Source organism: Prunus avium, chromosome 4 (genome assembly GCF_965620075.1).
Source record: "Prunus avium chromosome 4, drPruAviu1.hap1.1, whole genome shotgun sequence".
NCBI lineage: Eukaryota > Viridiplantae > Streptophyta > Magnoliopsida > Rosales > Rosaceae > Prunus > Prunus avium.
In genome coordinates, this window is record NC_142287.1 from 17943412 (window position 1) to 17963950 (window position 20539).

The window sequence follows — 20539 nt, forward strand, 5'->3', positions numbered from 1 at the left end:
CTCCATCTGCAAATTTGTGTGCTTCTGATACTATGCCAGGTATGGGTTCTACTACTTGGATAATTGACACTGGTGCTTCTGATCATATTACTTATAATGATAAAATGTTTGATGAGTTGTCGCATAACCCTCGTGACCCATATATTACTAGTGCTAATGGTTTACCTTTCCCAGTTACCGGTGAAGGTACCATCCATCTTACTCCTTCTTTACCCCTTTCTCATGCACTCTTGGTTCCCAATATTCATTGCAATTTGTTATCTGTTGGGCGTTTACTTGATACACTTAACGCTTCTGCTACCTTCTACTCTACCCATTGTTTTTTCCAGGATCTCAGGACTCACGAGAAGATTGGGCATGGTAAACGGATAGGGGGGTTATATTACTTACAGTTGGCGGCTGCAGCAGTTCGTGATTGTGTCGCTAATAAAGCTCTGAGTGGCAGTGTCAAGGACAAGCATCAACTTTAGTTATGGCATCGCTTAGGACATCCGTCGTTTGGTTATCTTAGACATTTGTTTCCTTCGTTATTTAGTTCATGTGATGAGTCTAGTTTCAAATGTGAGACTTCTGTAATGGCCAAGAGCCACCGTACTGTTTTTCCCTTAAGTAATAATAAAGCTGCTTTGCCTTTTGAGTTAGTACATTCTGATGTCTGGGGTCCTGCTCGTGTGACTTCTCATGGTTTCCGTTGGTTTGTGACGTTTATTGATGACTGCACTCGTTTAACATGGGTGTATTTGATGAAGAATAAACATGATGTTGCCTCTATTCTTCCTGACTTTTGTGCCATGGTGTCTACTCAGTTCCATGCTCGTGTTAAAGTATTTCGCACTGATAATGGCGGTGAATATGTGAATCATACCTTGGCCCAATTCTTTCGTGATCAAGGTATCATTCACCAAACTACCACTCCATTTACACCTCAACAGAATGGTGTGTCTGAAAGGAAGAATCGCCAGTTACTTGAAGTTGCTCGCTCTCTGATGTTGGATATGTCTGTTCCCCATCATCTTTGGGGACATGGTGTCTTAGCCGCCGCCTACTTGATTAACCGTACTCCTAGTCGGGTTTTTGATTTCAAGACTCCACTTGATGTGTTATGTGCTCTTACTCCTCCGGTTTCGGTCTCTAAGTTACCTCCGAAGGTGTTTGGGTGTGTTGCGTATGTTCATGTTTACTCTCATCAAAGGAGTAAACTTGATCCTTGTGCTCTCCGCTGTGTCTTCATTGGTTATTCTACGACTCAGAAAGGTTATAAGTGTTATCACCCGCCTACTCAGAAGGTACATGTCACTTTGGATGTCACATTTCATGAAGAAGTACCCTATTATGTTTCTCCCTCCTCTTCAATTCAGGGGGAGAGGGGGAGTGAATTGAAGAGTTTCGGAGTGGAAAATAGGGAATTTTTTGGCGAACATGATGAAAACGACCGGTCGCTCATAGGACGCAACCGGTCGCTCGCGTCGAGCTGGGACTACAGTACCGATACGAGCGAAGCGACCGGTCACAGTGAGGAAACGACCGGTCGCGAACAAATCTGTCTGGATACGACCGGTCGTGTAGAAGTGGGCGACCGGTCGCTAATGAATCTGCTTGGAAACGACCGGTCGCACATAGGAAGCGACCAGTCGCCCGCGTCGACGAGCGATAACAGTACCGATACGAGTGACGCGACCGATCGCGAGGAAAGCCACGACCGGTCGCCAGACAAAAATGATGGTGTTTTCGAGCCTCTCTCAGAAGGACGTAACAGTGATATTGGCGACTCTCGTACAGATGAAATTGATAATATACCCCCCTCTGCCCTGCCATTGCCTCAATCAAGTTGTGATAATGAGGTACTTTCTAGTGATATGCCTACCTATTCTTTGCCCCCACGTACTACCCGTGGGAAACCTAAAGTACAATATTCTCCTTATATACATGCCAAGTCTAAATATCCCATTAACCATTATATGTCAACTCATCGTTTATCTAAGTCATATGCATCATATTTGTGTCAATTATCTAGTGTATGTGTGCCAACTAAGTTGCAGGATGCTCTATCTGATCAAAACTGGGTAGATGCAATGCATGTTGAGATGGAAACCTTGAACAAGAATGCTACTTGGGAGTTAGTTCCTTTACCAAAAGGAAAAAAGGCAGTTGGGTGCAGATGGGTGTTTACTTTGAAGCACAAGGCTGATGGTTCCATTGACCGTTACAAGGCAAGATTGGTAGCAAAAGGGTATACTCAGACATATGGAGTGGATTACACAGAGACTTTTGCTCCAGTAACTAAGCTCAACACTGTACGCGTACTCTTATCCTTAGCTGCTAACCGTGACTGGCCGCTGCTACAATTTGATGTCAAAAATGCATTCCTCCATGGTGATCTCAATGAAGAAATATATATGGATCCTCCACCAGGTATCCCTGTGACTTCTAAGGAGGGTGTGGTGTGCAAGCTACGGAAATCCTTGTATGGATTAAAGCAGTCTCCAAGAGCTTGGTTTGGAAGATTTGCTGCATCTATGAAGAAGTTTGGGTATGTGCAAAGTAACTCTGATCATACTTTGTTTCTGAAGCGTCATAAAGGTAAATTGACGGCTTTAATTATTTATGTTGATGATATGATTGTGACTGGAGATGATCATGTAGAGATACAGAGTCTTCAGAAGTATCTGGCTTCTGAGTTCGAGATGAAATCATTGGGTGATTTAAAGTATTTTCTTGGGATTGAAGTTGCCAGATCTAAACACGGTATTTTTCTATCCCAAAGAAAGTATGTTTTGGATTTACTTGCAGAAACTGGAATGTTGGATTGTAAACCGATTGATACCCCTAGTGAGCAGAATCATAAGTTGAGGATATATCCCGATCAAGTTCCAACTGATAAAGAACGTTATCAACAACTTGTGGGGAAGTTGATTTATTTGGCTCATACTCGTCCAGATATTGCGTATGCTGTAAATATAGTGAGTCAGTTTATGCACTCTCCTAGTGTAGATCATATGGGGGCTGTGACTCGTATTTTAAGGTATCTGAAAGTAACTCCTGGCAAGGGGTTAATTTTCTCCAAGTATGGCCATACAAATGTAGAAGGGTATACAGATGCTAATTGGGCAGGTTCAGCCACAGATAGGCGTTCGACATCTGGGTATTTTATGTTTGTGGGTGGCAATCTTGTTACGTGGAGGAGCAAGAAACAAAAGGTGGTGTCTAGATCTAGTGCTGAGGCCGAGTATCGAGGAATGGCCCATGGTGTATCTGAGTTACTATGGTTGAGAAGATTGTTGAAAGACCTTGGTTTTGGGCCTAATAAACCCATGGAGTTATATTGTGACAATACGGCTGCGATTGCAATTGCTCATAATCCTGTACAACATGACCGTACAAAGCATGTGGAGGTTGATCGAAATTTCATTAAGGAAAAGTTGGATGCGGAGATTGTGTCCTTCCCCTTCTTCCGTTCAGAGTATCAGTTAGCTGATGTTCTTACGAAAGCTGTTTCTACAAGTATCTTTCTCAACTCGCTTGACAAGTTGGGCATGCGTGACGTCTTTGCTCCAACTTGAGGGGGAGTGTTGGCGAGTCCTATTCTATTTGGGTTTTATTTATTTTTTCCTTTTGTGTAGATATTATGTAATTAGGATTCCACTTATTTCCTAATTAAACCCTACTAGGGTTTGTAACCTGTATTATAAATACCTCCTTTCGGAGAATGAAATACATCTGAAAATATTCTATCATATTGTTTGACTAATAGTATCCTATGAGGAATCAAATGTTTTGAAATCTCAAAGTTTTTCTTTCTTTTGTAAATGAGACAATATGAAATGTGTCATATATTTCTTGGAGGTTTGTGAATTGATTCCCGATTTTAGAAAAAAGTGGATAGTAGGTAGAGGTAAAAGGTTTCCCAATCATGTTTCCCATTCAAATCAAAGCTAGGTGCTCAATTCTCTCTCTATTTTGAGAGCCTCTCTCTCTAAAATGGGAGCACCCTCACCCCAGTGTGAGAATTCTTTACTGACACAAAAATTGGTCCGTGGAATCCGAGCAAGTTTGTCGAAAAACAAAAGGATTAAAAGTTTAAAGGAGCCAAATCCTTTTGGGAAGAAATCCAAAGATGAGAGGCAGATCTCTGACTTTTGTAGACTGGCGGAAGGTTGGATGGGGGGAGTAAATGCTGTCCAACCACTGGGATCAAGAGGAGTAATGAGGAGTTTAGGTTATCTGAAGTTGATCCTATGGGGAGTATTTATAGTCATTGGAAGTCAACGATCGATCAAGGTGATCAGTCTTTTTGGGAAGAAATCCAAAGAGGAGAAGTTGAGCTCTGACAATTGCAGATCCGGAGAGGACATTTCGGGGGGGAGAGTAAATGCTGCCCAACCACTATTCTCAAGAGGAGTAAAGGTGAGTATTGGGAACCTGATGTTGTTGCTATGGAAAGTATTTCTAGTCATTTGGTCTCTCTACTGGGTCTATCAGATCCACAACAACAAAAAATTTCTGTCTTTTTGGAGCCCACCTGCTAGCGACCAACAAAGAAACACTTTCACGACGGCTGCTCTCTCTGTTGCTCATTTCGGAAGACAGAAGGTTACCATGGCAGATACACGTGCGGAGGATCTGGTAATAAGGCTGGAAGAATCACTGGGAATATCAAATCTTGAGAGTGGACCAAAACTGGCAGGAGCAATCATAGCAGACAAAATCCCAAACAGAGGAGCCATAAAAACCATTCTCCGGAATGCGTGGGCTATATATGGAGAAGCAAAAATTTCTCACATAAAGGGTAATCTTTTCACGGTGGTGGTCCAAGATGAAGGTATGGCTGACCAGATAATCAGTGATGGCCCCTGGTCTGTAATGGGGTTCTGTTTTAATGCTCAACGTTGGCCAAGCAATTTGGCCATTGAGGAACTCCCGCTCCATAAGGTGGCTTACTGGATACAAGCTCATGGGATCCCCTTAAATCTTCTCACTGCAGGAAATGCTTTAGAAATTGGCGAAAAGTTGGGAGAGGTTAAAGAAGTAGAAGATCCTTGGGAAAAAGGCTCCAGAGGCTTTCTACGAATGAGAGTTATGATCGATAGCAATAACCCTCTTCCTCAGGGATTCTGGCTCCCTCGTGCTGAAGGGCAGAATACATGGGTGGAATTTAAGTTTGAGCGACTGTCGGATTTCTGTTTTATCTGTGGCAAGCTTGGTCACCTTCAGAGAAGCTGCAGCTCCAGTGGAAGTCAATCCGGAATTTCAGAACAAGCAGCATTTGGGGAGTGGATGAAAGCCAGGGCAATCCGTGACAATAGGCCACCGATAAGCACACATGTTCCAAGAGGAGTTCGAAGGAGAGCGGGTCAAATAGGGGTGGTCAGACCAGGGGTTCTGGTGGCGCGTGTTGGCCAATTTGGAGATGAAAGTAGTGGAACGTCCCATAGCACTCAACCACCAGCTCCCGCAAACCAAGCGGTTTTGGAAAATGTCCTGACACAACAAGAGTCGTCTCTTCACTGCCATACCGCTGCTGCTACAGATATCCCTGCGGCCACAGATCTTTTTGCAGATAGTTCAAGTCACCAAAGCGGTGGGTCCAAAGCAAAAGGTAAAGAAGTTGATATTCCTTCAAATTTAAATGCTGCTTTGCAAATTTATAATTGGAACTCTGAGGGGGGCAGAGTGGACACTACTGAAGAAAGGGGGAGGGTTATTTTAGTGGAGGAAAACTGTCAGAGTCATTGGCCTTGGCCCACAGGGAGAGTGGGACCAATCCCTTTTGAGGAGAGGCTACAATGGGCAAAGACCCAAATTGCCTTTGGAAAACACTATGTTACTGATTGGGCTGTTTTGGGTCCATCAGAGAGGAGGCAAAGTGAGGAGACTTTGGACTTCAGAAACGAAACTGCCATTGAGCCAAACTTTAATAGCCCTTTTGATACCATTCCTGCCTCTACTTACCAGATCCAACATAAAGAAGTTGATGAGGCCTTTATCAGAATGGGGATTAAAAGAGATGCTGACCCGGGGTGGCAAAAGAGTAAGAACGAAATTAAAAGGGCAAAGTCTCAAAGCGAGAGGCAAGAGACAAGGCAATTTCAAGAAGGAAACAGAAGACTGAGGAGGAATTTCCCAAGCGCAAGAAAGCCAAAGCATGCAGTGGAATCAGAAAGGTTATCTCATGAGGAATTTTCTGAGGAAGGTTTAACAGAGATCCATGTTGGTGTGGCTGAAGAGCTGAGTAAGGGAAGCCCTCTGACACGAGAAAATGAGGTTAATGAATCGGGAAAAGGCGGTGGCGGCTGGCCTACAACAGCCGCAAGATCGCCATGAGTTACTTATCCTGGAATTGTCAGGGGCTTGGGTCGGACCTGACAATTCGATCTCTAAAGGAGATTATTAAAAGAAACAGACCCTCTATTGTGTTTCTTATGGAAACAAAAGCGAATCACGATAGACTGAAGAAGATGAGTCAAGAGATGGGTTTTCAGGGAAGTTTCTGTGTGGATTCGCTTGGTCAAGCTGGTGGATTGGGACTTTGGTGGGACAGCAGCGTGGAGGTTCAGGTTCTGGTTTCTTCAAAAAATTTAATCGACACTGAGGTAAAGGATAAAGATGGGGAAAGAGTTTGGCGGATCTCCTGGATATATGGTACCCCTTATAATGAAGAAAAGGGGGACTTCTGGAGATGGCTCAGTAACTGCTTGTATCCCGGAGTGTTACCGTGGATGTGTATTGGAGATTTCAACGAAATAATGTGGGAATTTGAGAAAAAAGGGGGAAGGGCTTTTAATCCCAAGAGTAGAAGATATCTCCAGGAATTTATGAATCAGAAATATCTAATGGATATGGGGTTCCAAGGGCAGGCGTTCACTTGGAGAGGGCGCAGGGCAGAAGGGGTGTTGATCCAGGAACGACTTGATAGAGGGCTGATTAACTCGAATTGGCAGGAGCTTTGGCCAAGTACTATAGCTATTCATCTCCCGAGTGTGGGCTCAGACCATTGTCCGATTCTGGTTTTATCTGAAGGAAAACAGGAAAAGGCGTCTCGTCCTTTTAAATTTGAAGCTCATTGGGTCACTGATCCAGAATGTGGAGAGGTGGTTCATAGAAGCTGGAACATGGATAGTATGGGGGGTATCGAGACTTACTGGAACAAAAAACAAAGAAGATGCAGATATGAGTTAAAGAAGTGGAGCAGAGGTAAATATTCAAATGCCAGGATGAAAGCTGAAAAGCTTAAAAATAAACTTGAGTTGTTACAGCAGGACTGGGAAGCAAATGAAAGAAGGATTGAGCAGGTTAACTCTGAGCTTAAGGAGACATGGAGGCAAGAGGAGAGCTTCTGGAAACAAAGATCAAGGATTCAATGGCTAAAGGCAGGAGACTCCAACACGGCTTTTTTCCATCATTGCACCCTCCAACGAAGGAGGAGAAATAAAATTAGCAGGATTAAAGATGTGAATGGAGTATGGGGGGAAAATGTTGATCAAGTTCGAATGGTTTTTGAAGACTACTTTAAAGGCATTTTCTCAGCTGGGGGTAAAAGAGAATGGGGGAATGTTCTGGCTTGTATAACACCTGTGATAACTAAACAGATGAATGCTGACCTATGTAAGCCGCTGTCAGATGAGGAGATAAAGGAGGCTGCTCTCCAGTTGGGAGCAAACAAGGCGCCCGGCCCTGACGGATTTTCTGGAATTTTCTACCACAATTATTGGGAAACAGTAGGTGGGGATGTTTGCAGGTTGGTCAAAGACTTTTTCAAAGGGGTTTCTTCAGTTCATAGTTTAAACATGACACAGATTGCTTTAATACCAAAAGTCCCAATCCCAGAAGTTGTTACCCAATTCCGGCCTATAGCTTTATGTAATTTCTCTTACAAGATCATCTCAAAGATCCTTGCAAACCGGTTGAAGCCAATTCTAGCTGAAATTATTTCCCCCCAACAGAGTGCCTTTATTCCCGGAAGACAAATTCAAGACAACATTTTGATAGCTCATGAGGCTTTCCATGCCTTGAAATTGCGGAAAAAGACAAAGGTGTATCAGATGGGTCTCAAACTAGATATGAATAAGGCCTACGACAGAATTGAGTGGGATTTTGTGGAAGAAGTGTTGCACAAATTGGGGTTCAACTGTACTTGGGTGCGCCTGGTTATGAGATGTATCACCTCAGTCCGATTCGCTGTGCTTCTAAATGGAAAAGCTGGATCCCCTTTCAAGCCCACCAGGGGTATTAGACAGGGAGACCCTATTTCTCCGTATATCTTCATCCTGGTCAGCGATGTCCTATCCTCAATGCTAAATAAAGCGGTGGAGAGGGGCATAGTCCAAGGGATCAAGTTTAGAGAAGATGGTCCTACTCTATCCCATTTATTTTTTGCCGATGATTCTCTTCTGTTTTTAAAGGTCACGGAGGAAAATTGTACTGCCATTGAAAGGATATTGAAGTCCTATTGTCAAGCCTCAGGGCAGGTGGTGAATTTTGAAAAATCAAGTATCTACTTCAGTCAAAACACTCCTCAGCAGCTCAGGGAGAAAGTTGGGAAAATATTGCATGTTTGTACTACTGATAACCCGGGGAAGTACTTGGGTTTACCAACCATGTGGGGAAGATCCAAGCGAGAGGCGCTGAATTATGTTAAAGAAAGAATTTTAAGCAAAGTGGAGGGCTGGAAGCAAAAACTCCTTACTCAGGCTGGTCGGGAAATCCTTATTAAAGCTGTGGCTCAAGCAATCCCCACGTATCCCATGTCTGTTTTCCTCTTCCCAAATGGCCTTTGCAAAGAGTTGGATGGGATGCTTGCTAAATTCTGGTGGGGGGGACATGAAGGAAAGGATAAAATCCACTGGATTAGTTGGGCGGAGCTGGGAATGACAAAAATGGAGGGTGGAATGGGTTTCCGTAATTTACATGACTTCAATTTGGCTTTACTTGCTAAGCAGAGCTGGAGATTGATTACTGAGCCAAATGCTTTCTGGACCCGAATCATGAAAAGTAGATACTTCCCTTCCAGCAATTTTCTCCAAGCCAGCAAAGGTGCTCGTGCATCTTGGGCGTGGGCCAGCATTCTGGAGGGCAGAGAAGTGATAGTAAGGGGTTCTCATTGGCAGATTCTAGATGGCACAAGAGTCAGAATTTGGACGGACAAGTGGTTCCCTGTGTCACCTGATGGTTTTCTTCATCCTATAAATGATAACCCTGTGAATGCTAATGATTTTGTGTCTGAAATAATAAACCCCATCTCAAAAAAATGGGACTTATCGAATCTCCATGTACATATTTCTGATCAGGACGCTCAAAGGATTGAAGCCATGCCTATCGGTGGAGGTAGCGAATCTGACAGGTTGGTTTGGCCTTTTAATAAGGCTGGTAGCTATTCTGTCAAATCTGGATATAATATGATTCACCCTTGCCACCATACCTCTCAAAGAAGTCAGCAAGCATCGAGGTCTCATTTGGTTGACAAGAAGGTGTGGAAGTTAATTTGGTGTTCCCCTTTGCTTCCAAAATTAAAAAATTTTATGTGGCGTCTGATCAAAGGTTGCCTCCCCACAAATGCCGCTCTTTTCCGTAGACATCTGATATCCTCCCCTTTGTGCCCGATTTGTAATGAAGCTCTGGAAACTGTGGAACACTTACTGCTGCAGTGTAGTTGGACAGCAATTGTTTGGTTTGGGAGTTCGCTAAACTACAGAGTGAACTTACAAAGTATCACTACCTTTGATGAGTGGTTAATCGGTGTAACTACTATGGTGGATAAGTCTTTTTCTACTGGGATTATGGTCCAAATCAGCCTAACTTGTTGGAGTTTGTGGAGGAGCAGATGTGATTTTGTTTTTAATGGCAAAAGTGTTTGTCCAAAACTTTCCATTGACTGGGCCAGACGTTTTGCACTGGAGATGTTGGAGGTTGCAAATTCAAATGGTATTGGTATAGAGGAGACAAACCCTCATGTGGACAACTCTGTTCAGAGATGGCTCCCTCCCCTTCACTCTGCTCTAAAGCTAAACGTGGATGCGGCTTGGGATAAAGTTTCTTTAACTGCTGGGTTAGGAGCTGTAATTCGAGATAAAAATGGCAAGTTCGTTCGAGGAGCGGGAAAGGTTAGACTAGCCTCTTCTCCTATTGAAGCTGAAGCGCATGCAGCCTTAAATGGTCTGGAGGTCGCCTCAGATTTGGGCAACATACACTTAGAGTGTGAATCTGATTCAAAGGAGTTGATTCAAAGCATAAAAGGGAATATTGGTCGAGGCAGATGGACAATCTACCCAATCCTTGCAGCTTTAAAGGAAAAGAGTAGACGGTTTGGTACTTGCTCCTGGAAGTGGATTCCGAGGAGAGCCAACAGAGCAGCGGATGCTGCAGCTCAAGTAGCAAAGCGGAGAATGTGCGATGAAGTCTGGCTCAACAGACCCCCATCCTCCCTGGTGTTTGTTCTACAAAGTGATGGTCTTCCTTGTCCTCCACAAAACTAATTTTTAGTTTGACCAGTTAGGAGCTGACGCTCGTCTTCTGAGGCGGCGTCCTAGGTTGTTTTTCCTACCTGGTTGGTGACTTTTGTTGCTTTTTTGGTTTCAGTCTGGAGTGGTAGGCGTGTGTGCCTCCTCCTTTTGTCCCCTGGGGTGTTTAAGTTGTTAACCCAGGTTTTAGCTTTGCCTGGTGCTTTTTTTGGTTGTTTTGGGCAGTGGCCCTCTCTTTCCCTTTCGTAATTGAAAGTGTGTTTCGACCAAAAAAAAAAAAAAAAAAGGTTTCCCATGGGCCACTCTCCTGAAGAAAAACTTAGACCAATGCCACATGAACTATTGACTACATTGAAAGTTGCAATTTGCCATTAATAAATGAAATTAAACTAATCCAAGGGAATACTTGAGTCGTTCATGGTTTAAGATATTTTGGTAAAAGTTTTGGATACCCAAAGTGAAATGTCATTAGCTTCATTTGAAGTAGCATAAACTATATGAATTAATGAAGTGTTAGTTGGATTAGTCTAGGCCATGCTTTCAAGTAGTCACGTGTTCAAGTTCCCAAAGTACTTGTGTCGTGTGTGCGTTTCCCCACTTCACTTCCTGACTTTGACAAAAGAAAAACTATATAAGGCATATTCTAGATATTTTTCAGTTGTGAGTGATGCACTCTTTTTAGTAAGATGGATATCAATTGGCGTGTGAGAGATGGACAAAGACCTTGAGTTTGTCTGGGCCCATGTTGACAAATGTCCATGATCCGCTCAACTGTTATATTACAAATATAATTTAATGGAAGCATAAAATGGAGAAAGACTTCTATGAAACAGAGTAGCACTATTTTGTTATTTTCAGTCAATAAACATGCGTGATAACACTCCACATGTCATAGTATTATTAGCCGACATAGCAAAATAGTGCTATTCTCATTGCAACTAGGTTTTTCTCCGTAAAACGACATCGTGGCGGCATAGTTGATTGCATGAAGATTGGCCCATGCGATAATCTCCTAAACGCAGGATAAAAACCAAAAACCCAAAACCGAAAAGAAAAAAGAAAATTCAGCAATCATGGCATAGTTGATTGCACGAAGATTTCAGAGGTCTAATTACCAACTTTTCATATTTATGTTTAGCAGAGATCTGCCTCTTTTTAAGAACCAAAACAACACAAAATCTGAATAAAATAAGTTTGGTTTTTTCTTTCTTAGAATTGTTTTTACATAAACTACATTTCTGTCAGAAAGTTGCCTTTACAAAACTCAAACCAGAACCTGTTTATTTGTTGAACATAAATTTCCTGCAGGGGCTCAAAACTGCTACTTTGGGATTTCTCTTGGAACAATTGTGGTTGGAGCTTGCTCTGGTCCATCTATGGATGGTTTTATAACAGTGTAAAACAACACATTATAGAAAATAGTGAAAGCAAAGACAGCAACAGCCGTGATTGTAAAGAAAGATCCTGAAAATTCCTGAACTTCTTCATCTTCTGTTTGATCTCTTGCAAAACGCACATCCGGTGCTGCAATTCAGTTGAAAACACTTCTCGTCATAAGATCAACATCCCATTAATGGCCCTATGAAATTACAAATGCTACTGCATAGTTCCTTTGCAACTCTAAGTACTATAGAACTCAATAACTGAATTGAGGGACTAAAGTGAAACCCGGGTACAAAATTCGGGATCATTGATGTAATTAACCCTAAACTATATTAGAAAAATACAGTTTTGACAAGATTAACTTAATTTTAACTGTAATCGAATAATAATCCGGTTTCGAGCAATAGAGTGCAAACGATTAGAAGTGTGGAAACAAATCATGGTCTAGAAAAGTTCATGCATAACTTGCTCTAGTTACATGTAAGGTCAATTTCACCAACATTGGGCATTCATCAAAGAAGCATAAGTTTTTTCATTTTGTTATCTCTGGTTTTATAGACAAAGCCATATGTAATTTAAATCACATTAGGATTGTTGGTTGGTACAAATAAAAGTAATTGAAAATTTCAAATATCAGCACATTAACTCATACATGAACAAAAGGCACAGTGCAGTAAAGAAATTGGGTTGGAGACAGACAGAGAAACATGATCATCAAACTCACAATATTTCGTACAAAGTGTTTGTGTTTGTGAGAGAGAGAGAGAGAGAGAGTACCCTTTTGCCTTGGAGGGCGGGCTTGTCTTTGGGAGCCAGATTGAAGTTGCTGGTCAAGATTTTTAAGAGCTTCTCGGGCCTTATCTGGGTCTACCTCAAATTGCTGTGACTCCTTCTCTGCAGCATAAACAATACAAGAAGATGATGAAGAAGAAGAATTGTAATACGGGTTTGATTTATTCTTCTTGAAAACACCATTCCCAGGCACTGGCAATTCAGAAATGTGTGTTTTAAATTTGTTTGTGAGAGAAAACGGGTGCAGGGATAATGGTGGTTTATTGTGAAGTGAAAGAGGATACAGAGGAAGCATTTGAATGAGATAATAAAGGAAACCACAGCCACAGCCACAACTCACAGGAGGTTAACGATAAACCCACCCAACACAGGTTTGGCAGTGAGTGCGTTATTTATTCCTCTACTGCACCGTGTACCGAACCACACCAGTCAATGCACTGATACACCTAAGTCTACAGGCTCAAAACCATTTCTCCACTTACAATAACAACACTCCTTTTGTTTTTCTTTTTGTATAAAAAATAATATAAGCCTATACTCCCAAGAATTTGCGCTCGCTAACCTCTAGTTCTACATTAGATCACCAAATAAATAGAAAAAATACATTATGTCATTGTCATATGCTAACTATATATTTCTAAGTGCGGTTAAATTGTAGTAACGATTTCTGAATGATATTAGCTTTGTTTTTATTTTATTTTTTAATTCATGAATTCTAATAATAGTTTATGTCATCCTCAAAATAGGTCTTGCGTTGTGCTTTGGGACATTTTCGTCAACTCTGTATTCTAATAATAGTTGATGACATGTCGTCCTCAAATTAGGTGTCGCATTGTTCTTTGGATCATTTTCGTCAACTTTGTCTATTTGACGCAACACGGAAGCACAGATTCACAGATCGACAAACGTCTAAACCTGAGAAGATAAACTGAAATCTATTAACAATTACTACGGGAGATGGACTCTACACATATAAGACACTTTACTTTTTCTCACCAAAAAATAAATTTGTGTGAGTGGGGCCCAAAACGAACAATATCTTGCTAAGAGAGTAGGCTAAGACAATTTGGTATCAGAGCTAGCCCCAACCGGAAGTGTGTTGACGAGGATGTCAGGCCTCTAATGGGGTGGATTGTGACTACCATGAGTGTCATAGTTCCACATCGCTTGGGTGAGGGAAAGTAAAGTATCTTATATGTGCAAAGTCCATCTCCCTTAGAGCATTTCCAGCAGATGGGTTTGGGGGGGGGCGCCTAAAAGCTGATTCCAACAGCTCAGGCTGGCCCGAGCTGGAGGTGGGGGCCATGAAGAAGGGCTGGCCCAAGGGCAAGTTCAGCCCAAGATACAAAACGAGGGGGCTAACGTTAGCGATGACGCCAGCAATAAAATTTAAAAAATTCAGAATTTTTTTAAATAAATACTTACTCATATTTATCACTTCCCACACCCAAAATCATATCCAAAAATATTGTCCAAATTAATTGTTTAGGTAAACAAATTTGTGAAAAAAACAAAAAAATGAATAGTATTTGCCTTTTGCTATGGCAACTGTTGTAAACACACATTGCTTTTTGCAAGGGCAGCCACTATTCATGTGAATAGTAGCTGCCCTAGCACCCCCCTTGCCATGGCAAGGGTTTCACTGCTGGAAGTGCTCTTAGTAAGACACGTTTTGTGGTTGAGGGCCCAAGAACAAATCTATGTGTGTGGGGCCCAAAGTGAACAATATTTTGCTAAGAGAGTGGATTGTGTGACACAGACCCTTGGTAAATATATTGGCCACTTGATCCTATGAGCTGATGTAACCAACAAAAAGTTATCCCCGCACCACTTTTTCTCTAACGTAATGATAATCGACTTCCAAATGTTAAGTGTGAGAGTAGAACACCAGATTGGAAGTATAAGAGACATTATCACACCAAACAATTGAAGGCGATAAATACAAACAAAGATACTTAAACATGGAACACTGATGAACAAAAGTTATACCTCACAAGTGCACGAATCGATATGATAGTATAGCAAGCAAATACAAGAGTCGTTCCCATACGGATTTGTCAAGTGTATCAATTAATTCCAAATATGAATACCTAAAGAAAACTAGAAAATAAAAACGAAATATTAAAAGTACTAAAGTAGCCGAAAATAAGATTACTCAATTTTAATCGAAGTGTTGATAATCAAGAAAATAAAATTAACAATGGTTAGAAATTGGTTTTGAAAATCAATGGATGAAAACTAGGATTCCGACTTCACCATAACAATTATATTCTATGTATTGGGTTGATTTTGAGAATAAAGTTCCAATTCAATTCCAAGGGTTCATTTTTTCTTTATTATGATGATTCATTTGGTCGCGGTGTCACCAAGTATCCTCAATTAAACCCAACTAATGAACCCCATAGCCAAATTTAATTGAGAACCCATTAAGTTTATGAAGAACAATCAAGAACCAAGAAGTGTCTTAGCTTGACCCAGCTTTAACAACAACTCATTCATTCATAGTGCATATAAGATTAGGGATGAACCCCCTCACCCAACCTTATCTTAGACAATCCAAAATACCTATAATGACCAATTACAAGTATCAAGATCACAATTATAACAATGAATGAAACAAGAAATATAAATTGATTAAAAATAAAGTATTAACTCAATGACATAGAATCATCATATTAGGTTACATCGGATCCCTAGCAAATAATTTAGTTGCCCATAGCCATCTTAGAAACAAACAACATAAAATACAAGTTTAAATTAAGATAGAAAAACCCTTAAATGAATCCACTATAGTTGAACTCCTCCTCCGGCAAATCTTGAAGGCTATGAATGGCTAAGAAACTGAGTATGTGAATTGGGTGATTTGAGATATTGAACAATATGCTAGGGTTCTCCCAAAAGCCTTGAAAATATATATTTATAGGCTACCCAAAAAGGAGAAATAGCTTGAGATAGGAGAGAAAAATAAGAATAAAATCCAATTAGAATAGGGAGTTTGTTTTCCTAGTTGAGTTAGGCTTTGACTTTTGATGCACTTCTTTGACAAGACCAAACACCAACTGATCTAGGCAATTATAGCTGATTTATAATTGACTTAACACAAGATTAAGTGCCTCCTAGCTGCCCAAGGATGTCCAAAAGTTTGCTTTCCAAGAATGGTAACTTGTGATGCTAAGTTGTCAAAACTCACGAATAATTCCATCACTGACCCACTGGTACTAAAACTAATGTAACTTTCTCCAGAAAACTCAAAATCACGAACCGTAAAATGATCCAGAAACTAGACTTCCAGAGCTTTCCAAATATATAAAGCACGTTATCTGGTTCTTCTTGAGCACATTCAGTTTAATTCGTAAAGTTGACCCATCTGCATAGGCAGTTTCTTAAGTTCCAAGTTGCTAATTCCAAGATTCTACCTTCTTTGCTCTTTTTTTATCATATTTTTCTCTTTTTAACTCCAACTCAACTTTAGGGATGATTCCTATAAAACTCATACTAAACACATCAAAACAACCAATTTCACAGAAGAAACTAATGCAAATCATAGGAATATGGTATAGAAAATAAGCACAAATATGGAGTTATCAAACACATCTAAGACAGTTTTGCATATGTATAAACTAATTGGCAATATTCTGCCTCTATGCTGGATCGAGAAACTGTTCTATGGTTTTTAGAACTCCATAAAATAAGATTGGAGCCTAAATACACACCAAAACCACCTGTAGAATGTCTCGTATCCGGATATCCAACATAATCACCATATGAGAACGAACTCAACTCAAATGTACCCCATTTATATTAGAGACCATGATTAGATGTAGCTTTTAAATACCACAAAATTCTCTTAACTACTTGCGAGTACACTGTTGTATGTGAGTGCATATACTAGTAAACCTGATTATTACAATAAGACAAATCCGGTCGTGTAATGGTTAAGTAATATTATGCACCCACAACTCTTCTATATTCCATAGAATCATTTAGAGGCTCACCAATGTGATTGCTTAACTTTTGACCAGACACATAGGGAGTCGAAAACAACTTATAATCAATGAATCTGGTACGGTTGAGTAAATTCCTGGCATATTTAGCTTGTCTCAAGTATAAATTGACCCATGCATATGCGACTTCAATACAAAGAAAATAGCTTAGGGAACCAAGAGCCTTCATTAACATGAGGCTGCCTAAATTTCGTATCAACCGCATAATCTGAGCCATATCATTGCTTGTCACCAATATATCATCCACATAGATGAGAAAAATCAAGTAAATTCCAAAATTATTGTATACGAACAATGAATAATCACACTTTGACTCCACAAAACCAAGTCCAAGTAAATATTTCCTAAACCATTGGTACCACCCTCTCAACGCATGCTTTAGGCCATATAATTGTTGAGGCCCAAAATGTCACAAGAAGCCCAAAAGATTTTTCAAGCCCAATATAACATATAATGTTGGTTATGCGTTAATCAAAGCTGTATTTTGGGAATTAATTCATTAATTAAATATAGAAATTTCTAGGTTTTTTGGGCAAGTTGAGGATGAGCATACCTCGGCTTGGTTTGGTGTGTTTGAACTTGGAATAGCTAAGGCTAGGTGATTTCCAACAAAGGTTGAGCTTGCCTCTGCCTTCCCGAGAGAAAAATGAGGAGATGAATGGGTTAAGCTTGGGTGTTTCCAATGGGTGTATGTCTTGCCGGTTATCCTTTGTTTCCTGGTTAAAGCCTCTTTTTATAAGCATTGGAGGAGTAGTCATTGGTCTAAGGCTTTTAATAGAGACGGTTGGGAGGTTGGGAGTAGAGTGTTGGAAGATTTGGCTAGATAATATGTGATGGAGGAATACGCATGGGTAGGTCTGGCTTTGATGCAGGTAAAAGAGGCTAGTGGTTGGGTTTTAAATACTTTAGCTTGACCGTTGGTTATGGTGTTGGTTTTAATGCTGGGAGGTGATGGCTGTAGCTTTTAGTGCTGGGAAGAAAAAGTGTGATCTCTCTCTGCTTACCCGTGTATTGGGCTCAGGAAAGTGGGTTTGAGTTTTGATGCTCCCAAGTAGCCCAAAACTTCCACTGTCTGATCCCTCAACAGGCCTTATGGACCCTTGTAACCATCCATACCACAACTCGCTCAGCAAGCCCCATGGCATGTATGTGGCTTGGGCCCACATAAGCTTGTCAGGTGGTTTAGCATAGGAAAATGTATTATTTGCTTGGCATGGCATGTACACTATTTCTATATTTATTTAATTAATTCCCAAAATACAGCTTGGATTAACACATGACCAACGTTATATGTTATATTGGGCTTTAAATATCTTTGGGCTTCTTGTGACATTTTAGGCCTCAACATTAGCCCTATTGATTATTGGGGCCATGTGGCAGCGAGATGGGCCAAATAATGAATTTCAGCCTAAAATAATTGGCAGTGGCACGATTGGAATTTGATATTGCATGTTGCTTGCAGATCAGAATTGCATGGTATGGTTTGGCATGAGTGTAGGCATGTGTCCAAATAGCTTACAATGATTTCTTATGGCTTGGACCTATTTGAATAATCTTGACTGCTTGGATTGCTTTCTCGACATATTATAATTCGCTTGGCATGTGAATTGCGTAGGTGCATCTTCTTGGCATATTGTAATTGGCTTGGCATGTGGGTTAGAGAATTTGCTTGGCAAGCTGTAATTGATTTGTAAGTTTCCTTTTGCCTTGCTTTGATTTGCCTGATCTATTAGCTTGGTACATGGATTAAATTGGTTGGGCATGTTGTGAGAGTTTGCTTGACTAAGCGTATTAGAATTTGAGTTTACGATGTTTTCTTGCTTGGCATGATGAGTAGGGTATGCTCGGATAATTGCATTGTTGAGGGGCTTATTGCATTATTCTTCTTTCAACCTCACTTTGCTTTTGAATACTGTAAAGAGTTTGGGATGACACTTGTCCTTCAATGTTGGAAAGGGAGTAGGGATTTGATCATACATATTTAAATGTAACGATAAGCAACTCAAGTATGCCCAGTTGAGGGTCTCCAAAAATCACAGCCATGTATTTTTCGGGAAGGTCGGAGGGGTCGCAAAGGTCCTGCTTAATATTGGCATGTACGCTTAATATTGGCGTGTACGCTTGGTTTTTGACTTGTATGCTTGATATTGGCTTCTACGCTTGGTTTTGACATATATGTTTGGTATTGGCAGTTTGGTATGAGTTCTAGTAGCTTGATGTGGATTCTGGGAAGGTTATGGGTCTGACATCATTCGACACTTTGCCATGGGTGTTATAAAAAATATAGTTTTCCTTTTCTGTAAAGCCAAATACAAAAACATTTATATTATAAATAACTTATAAATAAATTGGAAAGCTTTTAAGGTACAATGAAATTTAAGAAAATAAAATAATAGGTAAGTAAAAACGAAATAAATAATAAGTAAGAAGGTGAGTTTGGTACGGTGAAACACGTCAAAGATGCTGTCTTAAAGCCTTTGTAGCCTCCTGTTGAGGCCCAAAAAATCCAAGGCTAGGCCCAAATATAATCTCAGCCCAATGCTATACCTTATCGAGAAGAAACCCGATTTGGGCACACGAAAGTTCGTCATATGCGCTTGCACACATGCCACGCCAAGCAAATAAGCAACATGCCACGCTACAAGCTTAAGTGGGCCCAAGCCACGCGAATGCCTGGGGCTTGCTGAGCGGGTTGTGGTATGGATGGTTACGAGTATTCACGAGGCCCATTGATAGTCCAAAGAGTGGAAGTTTTGGGCTACTTGGGAGCACCAAAACTCAAGTCCATTCCTTGAGCCCAAACATATAGGTAAGCATGAGAGAGAAAACCCAATAGCCCATCACCTTAAGAAAAGGCCACAACACTTGAAGAAATCCCACATCAGCTAAAACTTCCAGCTACTTGAGCAAACTCACAAGCTGCTGGAAACAAAACAGCCCAACGTCTTATATCCAACATCGTGGAAATATCCAGCATCTTTCTTAAAACCAGATCGAAGCCAAACCACCAAAACCAAGCAAAACCATGTGCTGATGGAATCACCTTTTGACCAGCACCCTTACCCATTCTTTCCTCTTCAAGCTTTGGTGAGAAAATAAGAAACAAAAGTGGGTGGCTCCTCACTCACATGGAGAAGTCCTGCTGCTTGAGGACCTTGGAACCCCAAAAAGCTGCATGCCTATGGTTTCATGCTAAGGAAGTTTCACCAAACAAGATTAAATGGAAGAAAGTGAAGAGAAAAAGGGAAGCTTGACAAAATTAAGGGTTTCCAGCGCCTATAAAAGGAGGCACTTTCTACCCAGCAAAACAACTCACCTTGGTTGCTGCAAGCCTCCCAGCAACCATGAGAATCGATCGAAGGCAAGCATCCCCTTTGGAATCCTTCAATTTCATGCTTTGTTCTTCCATCTTCTTCCTCTCTCTCTCTCTCTCTCTCTCTCTCTCTCTCTCTCTCTCTCTCTCTCTCTCTCTCTCTCTCTCATAACACACATCCAGAGAGCAAGCTTCCCTCTCATCTTCAAAACCTAGCAATTTCGTGCACTATTCATCCTTCTTCCCCATTTTCCCTCATGGCAGAACTGTTCCAGTGCTTGACAGAGCTTTCGTCAAGCTGGCGGAAAATCACTTAAGCCACCCATTGCCCTCTCCTTGTCTCCTTCTCCCTCTTTTCAGCCAAACCCTCGTCAGATCCTCTCTTCCCTTGCCTTAAAAACTCTGTTTCTCATAGGAAATCACAGCTCTTTCTCTCTCTCATGCTAAACTTACGAATGCTCAGCTCCCATGCCACAAGCCTCTCATGCCAAGCCACAATATTTACATGCAAGCAACTATTAGTCTCATTGGTGAAGAAGACCAAGGTGTTTCCTAAGGCTCAGCTACCCTTTCGAAGCACACTTGGGGTTTGA

At 41.0% G+C, this 20539-nt stretch overlaps 1 protein-coding gene across 1 annotated transcript; it reads right to left on the reverse strand.

Annotated features, from left to right (window-relative positions):
* Nucleotides 1-11634: 11634 nt before the first annotated feature.
* LOC110755230 (uncharacterized) lies at nucleotides 11635-17428 on the reverse strand. Its single transcript, XM_021956410.2, has 3 exons — nucleotides 17187-17428; nucleotides 12615-12731; nucleotides 11635-11978 (listed from the first exon to the last, which is right to left on the reverse strand). Exons 1-3 carry the CDS (start codon nucleotides 17389-17391, stop codon nucleotides 11776-11778), a joined length of 525 nt encoding a protein of 174 aa, XP_021812102.1. The 5' UTR covers nucleotides 17392-17428; the 3' UTR covers nucleotides 11635-11775.
* Between the last annotated feature and the right edge of the window lie 3111 nt (nucleotides 17429-20539).

Excerpts from the sequence above, each read along its gene's own strand:
- LOC110755230 (XM_021956410.2), bottom strand. The coding sequence starts at position 17,391 with ATGACTACTCCTCCAATGCTTATAAAAAGAGGCTTTAACCAGGAAACA. Across the intron at positions 12,732-17,186 it reads ACACACCAAACCAAGCCGAG|AGAAGGAGTCACAGCAATTT; the intron begins GTATGCTCATCC and ends TTTATGCTGCAG. Across the intron at positions 11,979-12,614 it reads CCGCCCTCCAAGGCAAAAGG|CACCGGATGTGCGTTTTGCA; the intron begins GTACTCTCTCTC and ends ACTGAATTGCAG.